The sequence below is a fragment of the Botryllus schlosseri genome, chromosome 7, assembly GCF_051294905.1.
Source record: "Botryllus schlosseri isolate E-star chromosome 7, Bs_hap1, whole genome shotgun sequence".
Taxonomy (NCBI): Eukaryota; Metazoa; Chordata; class Ascidiacea; order Stolidobranchia; family Styelidae; genus Botryllus; species Botryllus schlosseri.
In genome coordinates this window covers 24,986,083-25,005,912 of record NC_137242.1, presented here as the reverse complement: position 1 = coordinate 25,005,912, position 19,830 = coordinate 24,986,083, and the positions used below count along the sequence as shown (strand labels likewise).

The window sequence follows — 19,830 nt, the reverse complement described above, 5'->3', positions numbered from 1 at the left end:
GCAATGTTGGCACGGACTCCGTCCATACTTCTAATGCTTGATTATAACTTTCAATATTAGTATATATACACGGAAACATTGCCTACATTGCAGCAGTATTAACAAAGTAGGCTATGGATGGGCCCTAAGGAAGGCTGATTGCTTATGGTCATCTTACCGTCGATAAGAAAACGCAACCTTATTATCAATGGATTCTTACTATATGGATGGGACATATCTGTGTTTGTGTATACAAAGTTACTTCATTTCTACCAGGAGAATAGATATTGAACAGGCTGCAATAATGTTATGTAGTTCTAAACTTCAGAGGAAGGCGCCACAGTGGTGCATTGTTCATGGATCAGGATGTTGAAATGTATAAGTTGAAGTTACGAACTATATGCAATGATTTATGATTGTTCATTAATTAGCAATCTATTACCCTGAAAAAAGTGCCATCGATGATGCGGAAATATACTATTGACGGTGGTTCGCAATCGGGCTGCTCAAACGTGCTGGGTGAAACTATAATTTTATTATCAACTGCATTCTTATAGTGGCAAAGAGCGTGTAATTTCAGTAGGCTTACTTCAAAATAGTCATATACTTGGCTCGAATCATAAAAATTGATAGTCGATCCAGATTTGAGTACCCAAACTAATGTGCTCAGCCCTACTGATTAGTCATTAGTGAGTAGAATGCGGGAATAGTCCAGCTTGAACTTCATTGTCTTTTGTCATTCATCGTTGTATTTTACAAGATATTCTAGATTCCTGGCCTGGCTTCTTCACAAATGGCTTCACTACAAACATTATATTAATTTTGATTATTTAGATCGGCAATGTCTTCAATTGATAGTGTTCAACAACGTCAAGAACACTGTACGAAGAATGTCTTGTTGACGGGAACCGAAAATTTTCGGAAGAACTACTGCCACATGGAACAAGCGTTGCTGTAAAATCGGTGCTGCATCATCCTCAGGAAAAAGTCAAAAAACTATTGAAGGTATAAAACATTGAATACACTTCATGGAAACCAGAGGCTGTGAAAGTAATCATCTTTTGAACTGAAGTGTAGATGTAATGTTATGAATTTATACACACCTAGAGGTAACAACTTTGAAGTTGCGTCAAATCTACTCGAAATGGAAGTAGATAATGAAGTTCTGAAAAGTGCACAAATAATAAGTTTTAAATAGTAGATTTGGTTGAGATGTTGCGTAGGCCTTCTTAGCGTTTAATCATAGTTGGTGGTCAAAGTAATTATTGTTTGCACTGGAGTAGAAATAGTAGCAACACCTTAGATTTCTACTGCTGCACTAGCTGCTGACCAGGCTTGTAAAAAACACTTCAAAATGAAATAAAAAGTTTTAAAAAGTCGGCCTACACAAGTATGTACTTGAGTAGTTTCAAAACAATATTTTTTGAAGGTATTCCGTACTTTTAGCATGTTATTGTTGGGGCTGGGCAAAATCGAATACCCGGGTAGTTCGATTCTGAATTGAATATTTGTCTTCGATTCTAGTATCACTATGTATCAGAGGTCTCAAACTCGCGGCCCGCGTGACGATTTTGTGCTCTATTCTATCCCAGGGTTTCTTAACCAGGCCCTGCAGACCCTTTCGTGGTACGAAGCACCACATCAGACGGTACAAGATGCATTGTGGAATTAGACCTATATGCTGTGGTCCTCGTGCTAAGCGCAATTTTATGTGAATTGACTATCTGATTTTAATATAGTTACCATCAGAAATTGTGTTGAGAATGAACAGGGGCTACGAGAAATCTTATAGGTAGCATGAAGGGTGCGATCGCCAAGGCTAAGAAACAATGCTATTACTATGGCTCAATAATGATTATATTAAAGTTTTTATTGATATGTTCCAATAATAATCGAAGGCAACATCTAATGCTGAATTAATTTGACTTCGGCAATGACAGTAACAATAGCCTACTCGGCACGACTACGTTATTTATATATCATAACCAGGATTAGGCTACAACGCTCTGATATCAGATCAATCTTCAGTAGATTTGAAAATTCCCTACAGAAAACTGTGGCACGTCAAAGGTCCACTAGCTGCAATATTATAACCCAGAGTTTGACGATGTCATGATGCATCATATTGCATTATGTCTATAACTCATTATTTTAACAAATTGTGCCCAGAACAAAAATAATTTTATTGAAATATTCAAAAATGTGATTTTTTTCGTGTCAAACGTGAATAATACAATAGTAAATTGCAATCTCAAGATGTTTGTGGCATGCCTGTCTGCAAGCTCCCGTCAAATAAGGCCTACTTGGAAATTATACATTGAAGATCCCTATTTTTGCTGCGTCATCAAAAATCCGGATATTGGCCCGCGACCACATTTGAATTTGAAACCTCTGCTCTATATGATGTGACAACATTATGAATAATGAAAAGTTTAAATATCTACCTCGTATGCGACTTCAAAGAAAATGAATACCGGCTCTACATCACATCGAAAAATGTTTTTTAAATTTATGATAATACCTATTTTATTGTACTTTGGGACAATACATGTGTCATTCACACGATCGTGCGTAGCTACGTCCAACATGTGTCGTGTTCTGCGATATGACCAACCGATGTTTCAAGGCCTCGCAGTGGTACATAGAATCGGAATTATAATTCTTGTTGATAAATTAGCGTAAAATTTATGTACCCGAAAAGGTCATATCTTTCTTGACTCGAATCGTTACTCCATTCAGATTTGTGGCAAACCCTGGTTTCAGTGGTTCTCAACCTTTTTGACCCGCGGACTCATCTCAAGCTCGCCAGTATATCCGCGGACTCAAGCTATATATTACCGAAAAATAGTCTTTTTTTGTTTCTATCCAAGAGAGTGTAATACGGTATCAACAAAAAAGCAAGCACTGTTTTTCACTCAACCCACACTCAATGGGAGCCTTGTCCTTGATCTTGCTTGACAAGTCTATTGAATTCCGGAATTATGGTTGTCAATGTAGGCCTACATCTGATGTCATCTTCCGGTTGAAGTCTATTGCTATACTTCTTTTGATCATCGTCAGAGTTGAAAAGCCAGATTCACACAGGTAGGTGATGTGGTCGGAAATAGCAAAAGAGCTGTTGCAGCTTGCTAACAAAGATCTGAGAGATTATGCTCCATCGACTGCACATTTGGCTAAAATTGAGTCAAGGAAGCTTTCTGAAACCTGTCTTTCCACATCTGTCGGCTTTGCAATTCAAGCAACTGTTCAGTAATGCAGTCCACATCTCGAGTTCTACTTATAATAGACAACTATAGATTGTTTCTGTGATTAGCACATGTCCCTACGATTTGTCATTTTTCAAATAGTCTGTAATTGAACAAGTCGCCATAATCAATTACCAGCACTCAGCGTATATCCCGCCGGAAACCTGTGCAATGTGCTTACGTGCAGGATCGTAACAGCACTTCGCCAGCCCCCCTCAATGACAAAACGTTGGTCCTGGGCCCGACAGGGCGATAAACCTAACTGCTGGCGGGCTTTACACCCAGACCCCCCTTCCGATACCCTTTTACCGCTACTTCTCAGCGAAATTTTTGTACCGTTCATTTGATCGTTTTGTTTCGAATACACCGCGCGAAGCGCGAAAATATTCCATAATTCATGATTGAATCGGTCAACATGATCGGGAATTGCATATATATATAGCTGTCAATTTTTTATGCTGTCCCTGCTCATGCCTTCAGATTTATCGGCGAGCTGAGTGAGGCGTTTCGGAAAATGATATAATGATATGATGTTTCTAAAAAGTTGCAAAAGTTTTCAAAAAATACCCTATAATTTATGTTAATTCACGAATAGTTTTGGCCCCCCTTCGAGATCCCCCCTCAATTATGTGGGTTTGGGGTACGGCAGTTACGGTCCTGCATACGTGCAAGAGCTGTCCCAGGGGTTTATACCTGGCATATTCGGTATGTGAATTGTGAATAGTGAATACGCAGCATTAAATTCCGAGTCCATTCGTACTAAATTCAAGTCAATCCGACCAAAATTGTAGAGTTTATGACCGTGATAGAGTTGCTTATGACAATTTTAGCAATAGGCTACCTCGAACATAAATGTAGGGCATTTTGAAAAATTCCAGTTGGCGATAATAGGGGTTTTATACCTGGCGTGACTGGTATCAAACCAGGATGATGCGACAGATGTGCAAAGCATACCCGTTTTGCCTGTGATACTTGCAACCAACTGGTTTGCCCAAGACACAGAAAATCTCAGGAGAACCAATAATGCTTGGAATGCTGATCAATTTGTAGTGGTGCTATTTCGTTGTTCTTGCGTTTGAAATATACGTGGCCAAACATCGCTTATTGAGGTATCTCTAATATTGCTTTCAAAACTACATTCACTGCAGTATAATTTATTAACTTTCAGGGATTTCGTATGCCCCTTATCAACCCCTTCTTTTCAAAATCATCAAATTTAAGTTAGCCTACTGTCACGCCGGCGGCCAATATTACTCGCGAAATCTATGCATAACCGACTCGAAATCTTGAATTGTGCGATACGTTGATTAATCAAAGAGCATAGCAGACACGGCGCCGCCCATTTCAATACGCAGTTTCCAAATACGCATTTTTTCCTGATCTACGTCGCGAAATGAACTGTTATGAATATTACAATTACAAACTCGAATTACAAACAACGTCATAACTATCCACGTTCTTGATCGGTAAGTATAGCTCTGTGTACTGTGTAGTACCGGCGATAAAATGTAGGCGTGTAGCGCAACGTTATATTACCGCCGAATAGAAGTCGACAAGTATTTATACTTTCGTAATCAGTGTCACAGTCACATTCGATTAATACCAGTTATAATGAATTCTTAGCTACTTACGAATTGCGTTATCAAGGGTGAGGCTTGGCCCGTCTGTTCTATACCTCTCGTTTCGACCTTTATTTCCGAATAATAAATACCAGATTTTACAGAGAAAATATGGCGCACACGCGGAATCCCATGTAGTGAGTTAGAATTAGTGCTACGATGACGTCATGAATTTTCAATTGTGACGTGACAGTTGATTGGCATGTATGGCTCTTTGGGAGTTGAGATGGAAAAAATAGAGCCAATATGGCTCTTCGGACAAAAAAGGTTCCCGACCACTGATATAGAAAGAGATTCAAACGAAATCCAAATTGGCAAACTTTGACGCAACAATGCAATGATAAAAAGGAACAGTAGCTGGTCAAAGTCAGCTGTACCGGTACTGCGGTAGTCATAACAAAGGGATAATAGAGAATCAAATTATACAATACTCAGAAGACGTTACACAGACGATCAGCTGAATATATTAATGGAATGTTTAAAGATTGTATACAAACTCTTTATCTTTTTTATGGTGCCCTTAATTCCCCGAAAAGTCACCGAGGTAATAAATTCTACTGCAATGAATGTTGTTCTGAAAGCACTATTCAAGTTGAGTGCCGCCAGTCACATATTTGAGGTATCTATGCATTTTTTATGAAAGCTATTAAGGTTACTAACATTTCAAAATAGGTATTTTGCGAATCATGCAGCCTAATCTCAAATCGGAATTTGACGAAACCGGACCAGGACCAGGACGGGGCTCATTCACTTTCGGACCAAAAAGCTATTTTCTCCGTAAGGCTGCAATGACTTTGGTCCGAAAGTGAACGAGCCCCGTAGCTCTGTCGATTACAAGTTCCGAAATCATATCGGAAGTGGAAGAAAACGTTGAAAATTTTCACGTTTCCGTGGATTTTCGACTTCTCAATCTAAAACTAAGTCCGTACACCCCTAAATTAGGATCCATGATCGTTTCGTAAGGTTTTGTCGATATAAAATTACCTAAAATAATAAATTCACTATGATACTGGCGTCTTTCCATTGAAAAACACGAGGAAATACAAGTTTGACAATCTGTCAACGTGTGTGCCGATTAAGTTACTTATAATTCCTGGGCTCGCGGACTCACCCAGGACCTTCCGCGGACTCAAATGAGTCCGCGGACTCGGGGTTGAGAAACACTGCGTTAGACCGATCAACCGTTTTTGAAATGCATTTTTTGATTATTTTCTACCCAATAATTACAGGAATATCATCAGCGTTGGGCGGGTATTTCTTACTGGGAATAATGATAACAAACATACAACAGCGTGAAACTTGATATTTTCTGGCTCTCAATATGTCAGCTTCCTCAGCCCAATCTGTGGTAGGCCTACACATGATCTCAATTTTCGAAAATGGAAGTATCCGCCAGATTCCCAACCTGGACATTTCCATGAAGATTTCCAACATGACATTGGCTTCATATTTCTATTGTTTTTTGCTAACTTTTGGAGGATGGTTGCTTTATTTTGTTCACAATATGGACAGCTCCAACCCTAATCCACAGAAATGACGTTTACCCTAATGTTTTGAAACTTGTAGACCAGTGTAATCAACATATATAATACCTCAGCGTGACGTGATAGAACAATTGCGGATTCAGCGACCGCAAATTAAGTGTTCGAAAGAAATCCTAGCACAAATATCGTGTAGACCAGTGTTATCTGTCGACAAACCAGATCGCTAGTTTGTACAAGTTTCGCGGTATGGCGATGAAATCTACTTATCTGTTAAACTACTGAATACAGGATTAACAACTGATTACCTACCTGCACTTTACAGTCCAACTTCGTTCTCACCTTTGGCACCCAAATGCCACGACTGCCAACACCTAATGTCACTGTAACCCTTAACCGTGGACTGACAACATATACTGACCTTATTTTGAGCAGGATTCTTGTATATGCAAACTGAACTTATTGTGAACGGAGCGAGTGATCCTATTGTCGCGTGCACAATAAGCAATTAGCAATTAACTGGTGTTGTTGATGAAAATAATCAGCTTACGTTGTTATAAGGACCAAAACACGATTTAAATATGTTTAAACTATTCCATTTTTTAAATATTATTACCTTTGTTCTAACTTTAGAATAATATTTATTAATAATATATTTTTCATTATTCATTGAAATCATTGTAGCTTATAACGGTGATCATGCACTTGTACAACAAGATCCAAGTTTAATCAGAATTAGAGCTACACAAAATTCAAACACCATGCAACCCTCATGAATGTGCATCGTACGATTACACATTAATACACTTCATTCGATAGTCAACATTTCATTGTGACGTCATAAATTCGTATTTTGAATTTTTTGTGATGAGATAAGATTGTTTGATATGCAAGTCGCGCATGAAGCAGATCTGTCCACCCTGTACTATAGTAATGTGTTAGATGTGTACTCAAATGTATATTGTGAATAAGACCATTAAGCGTGTTTGTTAACCCGTTGTGAAATTTCTGGCCATATCTTCACCGTCACACTTATACTCAACGCGAATGCTATACTGTAGCTTAATTTCTTTATGTAGTACGTGCAAGCATATGATGTGTGTCTGTCAATTTCCTTTCAAAATCCATATGATACAACAGCACGGACTCTCAATGCCACATGCAACATATGCGATGCATATGTAGGCTATTTGTATGAATACCATACTGAATACTGATCGTGGCTCGGTTGTAAGCAATGATCTGACACTAGCCTAGATTAAACAATGAACTTTCTCAAGGATGCATTCAAATTCACGATAAATATTCGAAACAGCTGGCCTCTATAGGGAATTAACTGAATACATTCTTGGCCAATGGATATTGTCGCAGTACCTTACCGTATGCACTACAAAATGCTATCATTTTACAGTAATAATGAGACACAAACCAAAGTAATGATATCAAAAAATTGCCTAATATTATAAATATCTTATGATTTTGCGTGGAATTAGCCATTTTCTTGTGTTGTTATTGTTTCATTACCACTGATTATTCTAATAATATTGTTGCTTTGTGAATATCGTATTAATTTTTTAGGTAAATTATCAATTATCTTGCGTTGTTGACGAAAATAATTAGCTTGTACAAAAGACGTTCACTATTATAATCTACACAATTTCAATGATTAATAGAAAATAAGCTAATGCAAGTTTCCAGAATGCTGATGCTGGCTATGTTATTGGAGCCTTTCCAAATAGAAATACGCAGTACAGTTATCGCAGGTGGATGCAAAACAATCCCAATTCTCAACAAATTTTAATTGTCTCGGAATCGTACCTATTGCGATATCAACTCTCCACATTTTGTTGTATTTAGGGCTATTGCACAATTAAGCTATCTCTAATGTGCTGCAATATATACAGGTTCGGACTTGTCTAGGGTATTCACTTCCAGTCAACTAGCTTTTCAAGACGCATTGATAAGCGCGCGTATTTACCTTATCGTTGGATGAACACTCCTGACAAAGGCATAGATGTTCCCAGGGAACCAAGCTAACTTCGCTTCTATTATTTTTACATTGTTTGCAAAGCACGGTATTTTGTAATTCCATGAGACTTCAGTGGTTCTAGAATACTAAATTAATGAGAGTTTAATAAACCGTCAATTAATTTAGCATAAAGTATTCATAATATTTAAAGCTTACGTCGTTGAACAAGCCTGATATGATCATACAGCGAAAGTATAGCCCTAAGTATAGCCCTAGCGGTACTATCTCCCAAGCATAAAAATATCGTGGTCGAAATGTACTTTTTATTGCAAATTTATCTCTAAACAGAATGAGCTGTAGCTTGTCACATTCGAATTACTGAGCGGAATTAACATAGAACTATTGAGTAAAGCTGAAACATCTTTTGTCATCAATTTTGAATATACATGCTAAGTAATGGCGTCACTGTTTACTATACTTGATATTCAACACCACTTCACCAGAGATCCCTATACCCGTAACGTTATCAGGCAGGTCATCGACACAACGTATACCTGAAAGGGTGGTATCACCGACGAGACGGCAGGTCGTCAGCGATAGGGACTCGAAAAGGGTGGAGTCACCAACACGAGTTTTCACGGCAGGTCATGAGCGAGCCCTATACCTGAAACGGTGGGGTCACCAGAGATGCCATAAGGCGATGGCGAATCACGACCGAGAGAGGGGGTCAAAAGGGGGGGGGTCAAAAGGGGGGGGGTCAAAAGGGGGGGTCACCAACACGATTTCGCGGCAGGTCACCAGCGGGCCCATAAGAGCCCCACGCACCTCACGAGCGATCTATGCTACTACTATTGTTAGTCACAAGACTATACGTAGTCGCATACATATACCCACCCACACAAAATCAAGGCTCTAGCGGTTCCCAACAGGTGGGGCGTTAGGGGTTTCTGGTGGGAACAGACGCACATACAGTATATAAACGTGTGCGGGGGATAGCACCACGATTACGGTTACCAGTTAATTGCTCGAAACTGCAAGCGTCGCTCGAATCTATTAGAACGAGTCATATCATGTCGCCAAATTCATTTTTCTGAGGAAACTTTCTTCTCGATCTGATGCTTGATCGCGTGAGCTTCTTGTGAAACGCAGTTCAAAGAATTTCACAAACGATATCAGGAAGCTGTCTTCCTCAAAATGGCAGTAAACGCAGCGAATTGTCATTGTAGACGTATTGCAATCGCTGGGATAATAGGTTGTGTACACTGTACAACATATGCAATTGCTGAACAACGCATTTTGTTTAGGGCTCAAAGTAGGTCGCATTATCTTATGCGGCTATATCAATTAATCTGCTCGCCATCATATATTTTATCAAGTTCAGTACACGCTACGCAAGGATAACCAGATTGCACCGGCAAGTTTAGATTAAAATTTTAAAAAAGCATAGTATAATCGCGTAATATAAATCGCAATACATGTACCGTTCACCATACGTAACCTACTCTCGTCATCGCAATTGTCCACCGCCGTCGCTGAGTTCGTGATAAGTTGCAATAAGTTCATTTAGTTACTGCTTGATTTGAATTTCCTGACGGCCGTGGCGCACAAGGCCATAAATGGCGAAAAGCACCACTCATGTTTGTGATAATAATAATAATAATATTAATAATAATAGTTTTACTGTGAATAAAGAATATAATAATAATAAATCGCAATATATTCGACAATGACTTCATGTTGAAGTGATTGGAAACATTGGTTACGCTCTGAGCTTTTTCATCGAACGGTACGTACATCACTGCGCACCGGGTTCGCATCTCTGGATAGTAGGCTACAATTTTTCAATTAAAAAAAAAAGAAAAATCTTTTAGAAATTGGTTGCCGATAGTATCCGGGTCCAGCTAATATACTGAATATCAAATTGCTTTTGAAAATCTCCCTCAACATGTGGGTCGTTTTGATATTGGGATTCGTGAATTACCCGCTTCAAATCAGAGCAGAAGATGAGAAGAATACATGTGCCACACGCGAGAATTGGACTGTGAGTAGGATTTGAAGCTCAATTTAAGATGTACAAAGCTTGAAATCGGGTTGTGGCGATATACAATTTTGAACCATCACCTCGAACGCGGACTCGGAGAAAAAATACAATTCTTGAGATTTCTGCAACTTTGATTGTTTATTGCTGAATTCCGTTGCAGGTTTTCCAGCGAAGAAAATACAGAAACGTGGATTTCTTCAGAGGTTGGGATGATTACGTGAACGGATTCGGGGATTGTGATGGAGATTTCTGGCTCGGTAGGAATGTTGTAGCCTAATTTTATTTTTTCAAGATGTAGAATTTTGTCCATATTCGTAATTCGGTCATTATCTAAGTCAGGGGTCACCAACCCGAGTCTCGACAATGATATTGGCGCTTCGGCGCGCAGTGCGGCAACGCAATCGAGCCCGGAGACGCTATAGTATGAGTCCTGGGGGGACACACATCGTTTCCACCTCATTTCGCCTGTAAAAATCCACTGTTAAACGTGGATCCACCCCTATATGTCACACTCACCATAAATGCTAGTATTGACCCAGACAGCCTTATATATTGAACTGTGGTTCGGTAACCGGTGGGTAAGTGGCATATGCACCTTAGTAACTCAGTGACCTGCATGTATACCCAACACAGTCGTATGCATGGAATAAGGTGTATGGTTATCTGGGTTAGTAGGATGGTGTACCGATTTTATCTCTGAATAACACTGCTGGTCCTCCTGCTATCTGCTATCCTTCTTTAAAGGTGGGTCCTGTTTTGACAGTATATGGCATTTCTGCGTTGAAACACCGTCGCGTTTTATTATTTCACGACGTTTTGTCTACAGGGCTCGAGACACTGCATCAAGCGACAAAGGGTGGAGACATGTCATTGGAAATCAACATGATGTCGAAAGATAAAAAAAATCATTTGGTGGCTAGATACAGGTAAGTTGCATTCGAATGCATCAATCATTAATCTGACGTCATGCATAGGGTGGATATTGTTGGAATTGTCCAAAAAGTCAAAATTAGAGCGTTATCCATAAATTGTGTCATCATTTTGTCAAATAATTTCCCGTTAAAATATGCCAAAACTTTTAGGTCAAAATATATCATTGTTTGCATCATGATATAGTTGCCTCAGTCATGACAGACCGGAATACGTCATTCGAAACCGATTTCCACCTTACATGGAGACAAAGCGCAAAACGAAAGAATACGTCAGTAGTTCTTCCTGATAAGAAGGGAAAGCTGAATGAGTTAGCAGGCAGACAAAATACTTGTCGTGCATGTCTGGTTTGAAAAGACTCCAAACTGAATTCAATTCATTTCAGCAATTTCCGCATCGGGCCCGGATCCGAGAACTACACACTTCACGTATCCGGATTCTCCGGAAATGCTACGTACAATGCTCTCAGATACCACAACAATCGACAATTCTCAACGAAAGACGCGGATCACGATGGTTCGTCAGGAAATTGCGCTTCTTCGAAGGAAGGAGGCTGGTGGTATTGGAGGTGCGCCAAAAGTCATCTGAATGGAAACTTCAACAAAACAGGCAGGAAGGGGATTTGGTGGGATACGGATTTGGGTGATCAAGGTTTCGCCTCCCCTCACCTCTTGTGCTACTCGGAGATGAAGATGATTTACAAATACAAAAGATGTGAATCAAACGAGAAATGGACTGTGAGTAGGATTTGTAAGCTCGGTTATGATGAAAAAAAAGTCCAAATCAGGTCGAAGCAAAGCAAAATTTGCACCATAACCTCGAACGCGGACTCGGAGAAGAGATTTCCGCAACTTTTATTGTTTGCCGAATTCGGTTTCAGGTTTTCCAGAGAAGAATGAACGGAAACGGTGATTTCAACAGAGGCTGGGATGATTACGTGAACGGATTTGGGGATTGTGACGGAGATTTCTGGCTCGGTAGGAATGTCTTGAATTTAATTTGATTCCTTCAAGTTGTTCGTTCGTTTATTATCTGAGTATAATCACTTGATTCTGTGATGACTAAAATATCCCACGTCGTGTAAAATTTTGGCATGACAAAGTAATAGATTCCAAACCGTCGCGTTTTATCATTTCACAACGTTTTTATGCAGGGCTCGAGGCATTGCATCAAGCGACAAAAGGAGATGAGATGTCATTGGAAATCAACATGATGAGGAAAGGTAAAAAAAGACCATTTGTGGGTTAAATACAGGTAAGCTTTATTCGAATGCATCGATTTGCAAGTGTCCTGACTAGACCAATCATTTTTCGAATTGTCCAAAAAAGTCTAAAATAAGTCCACAAGGTCGGGTGAGGTCAAAAATTTTGAAAATTGTTTTCAAAGTCAATGTTTTTTACAAAGCGCATCACCGTGGCGTTTTAGCGCTTACAATCGTCATTTTACATTGTCAACCTCCCTGCAAGCTACTTGGTAAGGACAGCGCAGACGAGACAGTGTGGAAAGTGCTCTTGACACGTATCGAAACGATTCACGATTCACGATTCCCGTCTTCGATTCACATTCCCAGGAACGTCCGCATCGGCCCCGGATCCAGCAAGTACAGACTGCGCGTGTCCGGACACTCCGGGAACGCAAAAAACAATCTCTACTACAGCAACAATGACCAATTCTCAACGTACGACGCGGATCACAACGCTTATGGAGGTAATTGCGCTTCTCGCCACGAAGGAGGCTGGTGGTATAGCCACGGATGCGGCCACACCAACCTGAACGGAAACTTCAACGAAACAGGCTGGTGGGATGGCATACGGCACGTTTCGATACGGGACGGTATGGCACGGTACGATACGGGAATCTGGGGCGACATCCTGTGTTGCTCGGAGATGAAATTCTACAAAAAGCCGTGACAAGGTCGCCCAACTTGTTGCCGTTTTGGCAGGTCCCATGCCGATGACGTCACGTTTTGTGATATGACGTGCTATGTTCTTTCCGAACGGTTGCGTAAATATTCGGATTTGATGAAATAGACTATTGCTGTTGAACCAACTATTATGAGTGTCCAATTGGGCTCGAAAGTCGCGTGACTTGTGGTTCGCTGTGGCCAAACAACTATCTTAGATAGCCGCTTCCTGTGTTAATGTGCGATATTGTTCTGTTTTCACGTCGTATTTTCTGTCTCAGTGAGGTTGTTTGAAGTACGGTTCTGGGTTTTATGTTATCTTCATAGACTTTTTAGCTAGATTCAGGACTTTTAGATACCTCCACCTCAAAGCCTGCCAGACTGCAGCAAACGTTGGGTGCCTTGTTGATACGGAAAAGTACAGTGGTGTATGCGCAGCTGCTGTCAAGGTTGCAAGAGTGTATGGTTCAACTTATCGTTGTGAATCAGCCTTTTCGGACAAGAAATTCATCAAAAACAAACACAGAACACGCTTGACTAATGCATATCTGGAACGCTCTCAAAAGATACCCAATATTGAGAGACATTTTCAGAAGCGATGTGATAAATATCTACTGCTTTAAAGATGCGTGTCCTACTAAACTTGATAAGATAGATGGCGGTTGGCAGATAAATTTATATATGCACAGAAGATCATGCGACCAATTTCAACTGAGCAATACGTTTGCCATGTCAATTCACTGCGTTGACTGCCATTTTGCGAAAGACAGCTTCCTGATATCGTTTAGGAAATGCGTTGAACCGAGTTTCACAGAATGCTCAGTCGATCAAACATCAAATCGGTAGGGAAAGTTACCTAAAGAAAATGAGAATTTGACTCGAACAATAATATCTTTACGGAAACGAGTCTAAAGGTCGAGTATTCTGGAGCAGTCAGCTTGAAACTTTTCGACGCCCTTTGCGCCATATATAAATTCAGTAGTTTTTTCATTGTTGAGTAGTCAGTCGAGTCTCGATAAATCAAAATGAAAAAAACGCATGATGTAAAGAATTGGTTGTAGGACCAGAACGCCAGCGCACGTTTACCATTAGGACTGAAATCGAATGTACTAATGTTATAAAAAGTTATCGGTATAGGTCGTCTAGCCGCAAATTTTTTAAAACTTTGTTCATGCATTGCGTCGATAATATTGGCTACTGCAAATATTACTATCAAATCACGATAGTTGGTATAGTAACAATTTGTACGTAGACGCTCTGACTGCAACACTCTAATTTAGGTGGTTACTTCCAAACAAAGATGGTCAAAGTAGTCATCGTTAGTATCGTACTCAAGAATATAAATAGCGATTTACAAGACATCAAACTACTTCCAAGCAGTGTCGACATGGTCAATATATGGAGACTTGTGGAATGTCGTAGTTTTATGCTTTTAAACAGATAGGGAAAGTAGTCATTTTCAGCACTCAAGTAGAAATATTTGAAGCGGCAGTACTATAGAAGTAAGAGTAAAGCCATGTATTTCTACTCGGGTACAAGCAGTGATTTACACGGCTTGTCAAAACTATTTTAGGTGAAAGTAGAAGTTTTTGAAAGTACTAAAGTATGTACTTGAGATGCTTCCACAAGTTAGTTTGATTGACGGGTTGCATACTCCGTATCACAACGTCAGAAGCTCTCCGCACTTAAGTAGACATGGCAGTATCTAGGGCTGGGCATAATGATTCGAGTACTCGAATCTGAATCGAGTATTAATTTGGATGATTCGAGTCGAGTAGTAAAACACGATTTTTTCGAGTACTGAAATAATACGCTCCTCGCAACTGAAAGTTAATTTACCTACGAGAGTTATAGTTTTGACACTATTTTCCACTGAGGTAGCCTGAAACCTCAATTGGCCGTGTCGCAGCATACGAGACATAGCACAAAGCTACGAACGTTACTGGAAATAACACATTTCCGAAGTCATGATCAACCCGCATGATTGTCAAGAAGTGCAATGAAATCGTTATGGTTGAAAAAATACCAAAGTATCTTTAATGTAATAGATAACATGCGTTATCTACCTTGTAGTGGCATAAAAGGTACATATTTGAACTTTATAATAGTGCATGTTGTTGTGACGTCATAATGGTTGATACTCGATACTCGACTCGACTCGAAGCATAATACGTGATTCAGAATCGAATCACTCAGGTACTCGATTTTGCCCAGCCCTAGAGTATCGTCATAAAGTTTCACTCAAGCACAAGTAGAAGTAGCGGTTCACAAGACATATCACAATTAATGCATGAGGAAATAGAAATTGAAGCTCTGACGCAAATTTCATGTGTTGTGTCAGCAGAGTGGCCCTACAAATGATTTGCTGACATTGTTGTATATGTTTCAGGCAAAACAAAGACCAAGAAGAAAACTTTTGTTGCAACCAAGTTTATTGCGAATACGCGCTCTTGCTCTTAACATGATGCGGTGAAAATGATGCATCGTTTTATAGTTTGCAATGTAAATTATTACTTATGATTGCTCAATGCTTATCCCTGTTTTAGTTGCATTGGTTGTACTTTTTCAAATTCATGTGACACATTTCTTTCTAATTTCTCGTATGCACTTCAATTGAAATGTTTGTAATGCTAATTTAAAATTGACTTAGAACTTGCTGTTATATTTAAAATCCCACTGACACATTTATTTGATAGTGTGTTTTTACTTTCCTGATCGATTTTACACGTAAGCCTGAACTTTGTTAACTAGTAATAGTTCATTAGTTAATGTTGTACTTATATTTTGAAACTGTCGTTTTCCAGTAACCCAATATAAACAGCATGTTAGCTTATATGATGTTGAATTCCATGTAGTTGCACCAGGTATGGAGAACGTGGAGGAGGTCATCATGCAGATGATGAAGCGGTCTCCAAAGGAAGTCCTGATATGGTAATCCTGAGGACTAGAACAGGGGGCAAATGACACATCCATAGGGAGTCACGTCACGTCCACAGTAGATCCGTATGGAGTCGCTTCACGTCCACAGTCGGTCATTTTGGACTAACTCAGGAAGTGAATAGGACGCTCCTAGTTGTCGACAAATCCACTCCAGGGAAGTAACATTGGGCTTCCTGCGGCTATTACGCAAGAAGTCAACTGGAAATCGAGTGTGCTGGGTCGGTACTGACCGCCTCTGGCTCTATCACAGGTGAGGCTTTGCCCGTCGTCTGTGCCTTACCCCTGTTTTTGTGTTTTATTTTCAAACCATAAATATGAAAATCCCGTGCTTTTGGGAATAAAAATGTTCAAAATCCAGTCATTCATAAACATCGATAAAAATACCAGTAATCATTGAAGGTTTCGGAATTTTCCTTCACTCATCCCTGACGACATATGAGAACTTGCGTCACATTCCTCCCGTAACCCCACGTCCCTGACGTATCACGCCTTGCAGTGGGTATGTTGGTATGTAGTAGCAGTAGGTATGTAGTATGTACTGCTGTAGTGATCATGTTTGGCTACAGCTACGCATGTGGGCAAAACATATGGCGCACACTACGAATCCACTATATTTTAGTGCTACCTAATACGTCACGAATTTTCAAGTGTGACGTAATCACACAAGAACAAAACACATACAACTCGGTTAGTTAAACAATACAGTTACAAGTCGGATGTAATCTTGATCTACAGATGACAGCTTGATGATATAAAGCTCAACCACTCCAGTGTGTTTATTGTAAAGTATATTTGACACAAACAAAATATTGAATGAAGACCCACACCTCGGTTTCATTACCTAGCGAGTGAAAATTGTTTTCCGTTGCACTAAAATATTTTTTGCTACACTAACATAATTTCCATCTAGAAAAACGTTCCATACCGCGGAACCGATATTGGTCAATGTCCATAATGCTACGAGTGAGTAAAATACACCTTACGTTCGTTGTGATTCGATTTATTTTCGTGTCACACAAAAACGGCTAATGTATTATACAGTGTGTGTAATTTTGTTGAAATGATCACGCAATAAATAATACTAATTCGCATTGGTTGTTACTGTCGATGCTTTAGACCAGTAAGTGATATATTCAAATATGCGCGCTATGTCGACAACTCAGTGATACTCTTGGGTCTTGTACCCGATAAGTCAGGACTGATGTTGTCTAGAATTTAACCACATTCAAGTTATTTCTTTAGTGATTGAGTTTTGTTGTTAAAATTACTTTAGCGAATGGAAATGGAGACATTTATATCAATAGTACTATTGAACAACGCATTTACCGTATTTCAATGTAGGATGTGTTTCTGATTTCTTTGACGGTATGTGTTCTACAAATAACTCAAGTTTATACGACTAAGATGACCGTAGCAAACATTCTCGAAATTGATTTGGTGGTGATCAAAGTGTTTGTGAAATGGTGTGAACGGATTAAGCATTAATCAAACGGTGGTATGTCAATTCCCATTGTGTGATATCTTGACACTGGGTAATGCGCGTAAGTGTTTCAATTCCTCTTCGCAGATTTTGACAATAAAGTGTTATTCCGAGTGTTGATCAGCAAATGAAATTGTTGTTTCATCTTTATTCTTGCTTACTGGGGACAATTACATTTGTAAAATATTTCCTGATATCCACAATACGCCGCGTGGTTTGTACGAACACGGCTTAATTTTCCCAATCAAAACATTTCAGACATGTTAATCTCGTTTTACAAATTTATATGTTAACAACGATGTTTCTGAAAAGTTTGTTGCTATCATAATAACCTTTAACACAACGCCGGGTCTAATTAACGTGAATAATCTAATAATCAAGTAATGATCAACTATTACAAAATCTCATATGTCGAATCAATGTGTCAATCCTTATGTTTACAGCGTGATGACTTTCAATAAAACGCCTTCGTACGATTGTAAGAAATAAATTCTCAACTAAATTGGACAGACATTCAAATCTCGTATATACTCAAACATATTATGTTAATCTCAAATCGTATGCACCGAGTAGTAATTACTTTATGTTACAGAACATAACGAGTATACGTAATTACTTTATCTCGCAGAATAGCAACGACTTTTACAGTTAAATAAAAAAGACGAGTCGTCGGGATAAGAATACAACTGAACTTGATATGTTTGCGGATTGTGGTGATTACTCGCGTAGTCTTGTCTACTTTTCAGACGGGTACTCTTTGACCTCGTTGGGTGAATTACAAACGGATTTATTTGACAATATTTTAGTGCTCAACTCTTTTGAATATGACAAGATGTTATAATGTCGAGATGCACTAGCGATTACATTTCCAGAATCTCAGTTACAACAAAAAATAATTATATATCACTGATAGAACCCAGCAAACACAAAACCGTAAAAGGATCATCCGGGATCATCTCGATTAGGTTCTGATTTTCTAAGTGTCGAGGGAATGTCTAAAATACGTAGTAGGATGGTCTTGTGGTTATATTCAATCAGAATAAATTCATACTCGGTGTTGTTCCATCTCATGCATTAGGCTTCGTTATATCCGGTAGTTAACCTAATATTGCAAATTTTCTATCTCTCGCTGGTATGACTAAAATACGTAGAAAGGATGACTTTGTCGGTACATTCAATCACGATGAATTCCCATCCGGTTTTGTTCGATCTCATGCAGTAGCTTCGTTCTATCCATTAGAAAACAATGTTCTCCCTTCGTTTTATTGCGTGAGGATGTCACCGGTGTTGTATATTCGTGTTGTTGCTCTAAGGTCGAACAGTTTTGTTTTCTTCTGATATATATGATCTTCATTATATATATATTCGCTCCTTCGGTAATCTCGCATGTTCAACGAGTATGGCTAATAGTTTTATTCAGAGAATAACTAAATAAGTGAGATGTTGTACGTTTAGGAATATGATTATCCATGCGTGACCTCTAGAATATTTCGGCGATTCAAATTTTACGTCATCGCGACGGACGAAGATTTGACGCGCAACAGGTCGCAGCCAGGCATAGTTCGCTCTTTCTGTATGGTAAATGCCGTAAATATATAGGAATTGTGACTGACTGAGGTAGCGGGTTAAAGGTATATACGCAGTAGCATATAGCTTATGGGGTATTTCGAATTGCCTGTAGTATATGACGCCTAGAGCTGTTTGACTTTCTGCAAAACAGGTGTAGACAACTATAGAAAAGTTTCAGCTATTCCAGGCTAGAATTGAAGCTAAACCGTTTTTTCCGAATTAGATTACAATTATATTGCTGGCATTTCGCTCTAATTTAGTGAAATTAGACCACTCTAATTATCTAGTTGTCCAAGTCGCTTCAAACATCTGAATTACCTGTACCTATACCTACGGTATATCATAATATTTATGCTTGAATTTTCTAGGTATATAAGTCATATAGATACATACCTGTAGAACACTGATTCGTGATTTTATAAACGTTGGTGCAAGAATGGACATTTTCAACTTGATGTTGATTAATGGAGCAAAATTTGATATTTGAGTGCAATTATACCTCGAATCCAGTGACAAGATTATTAATCGTTGAAACCAAACGCAGCTTGTTTATGTTGGCCCAGAGAATTTGGCTAGCCAGACCATATTGATAGAATATGGTCACAGTAAGATAATATTTTGGGCTAATTTACATGAACTTTCCAACATTTGATTTGATATGTCCGCTAAAACAG

General features: G+C 39.1%; 1 protein-coding gene and 2 long non-coding RNA genes across 6 annotated transcripts in view; 2 read left to right on the top strand and 1 right to left on the bottom strand.

Moving 5' to 3' along the window:
• LOC145442946 (uncharacterized) overlaps positions 1-19,830 on the bottom strand; it is a 177,893-nt gene that overhangs the window by 42,858 nt on the left and 115,205 nt on the right. The gene's annotated exons all lie outside the window — the stretch shown is intronic.
• LOC145443843 (uncharacterized) lies at positions 790-16,000 on the top strand. Its single transcript, XR_013916557.1, has 2 exons — positions 790-984; positions 15,557-16,000. It is a non-coding gene; the product is annotated as an uncharacterized LOC145443843 (long non-coding RNA).
• Positions 10,208-12,521, top strand: LOC145442693 (microfibril-associated glycoprotein 4-like). Its single transcript, XM_080320676.1, has 3 exons — positions 10,208-10,334; positions 10,495-10,591; positions 12,418-12,521. Exons 1-3 carry the CDS (start codon positions 10,239-10,241, stop codon positions 12,510-12,512), a joined length of 288 nt encoding a protein of 95 aa, XP_080176802.1. The 5' UTR covers positions 10,208-10,238; the 3' UTR covers positions 12,513-12,521.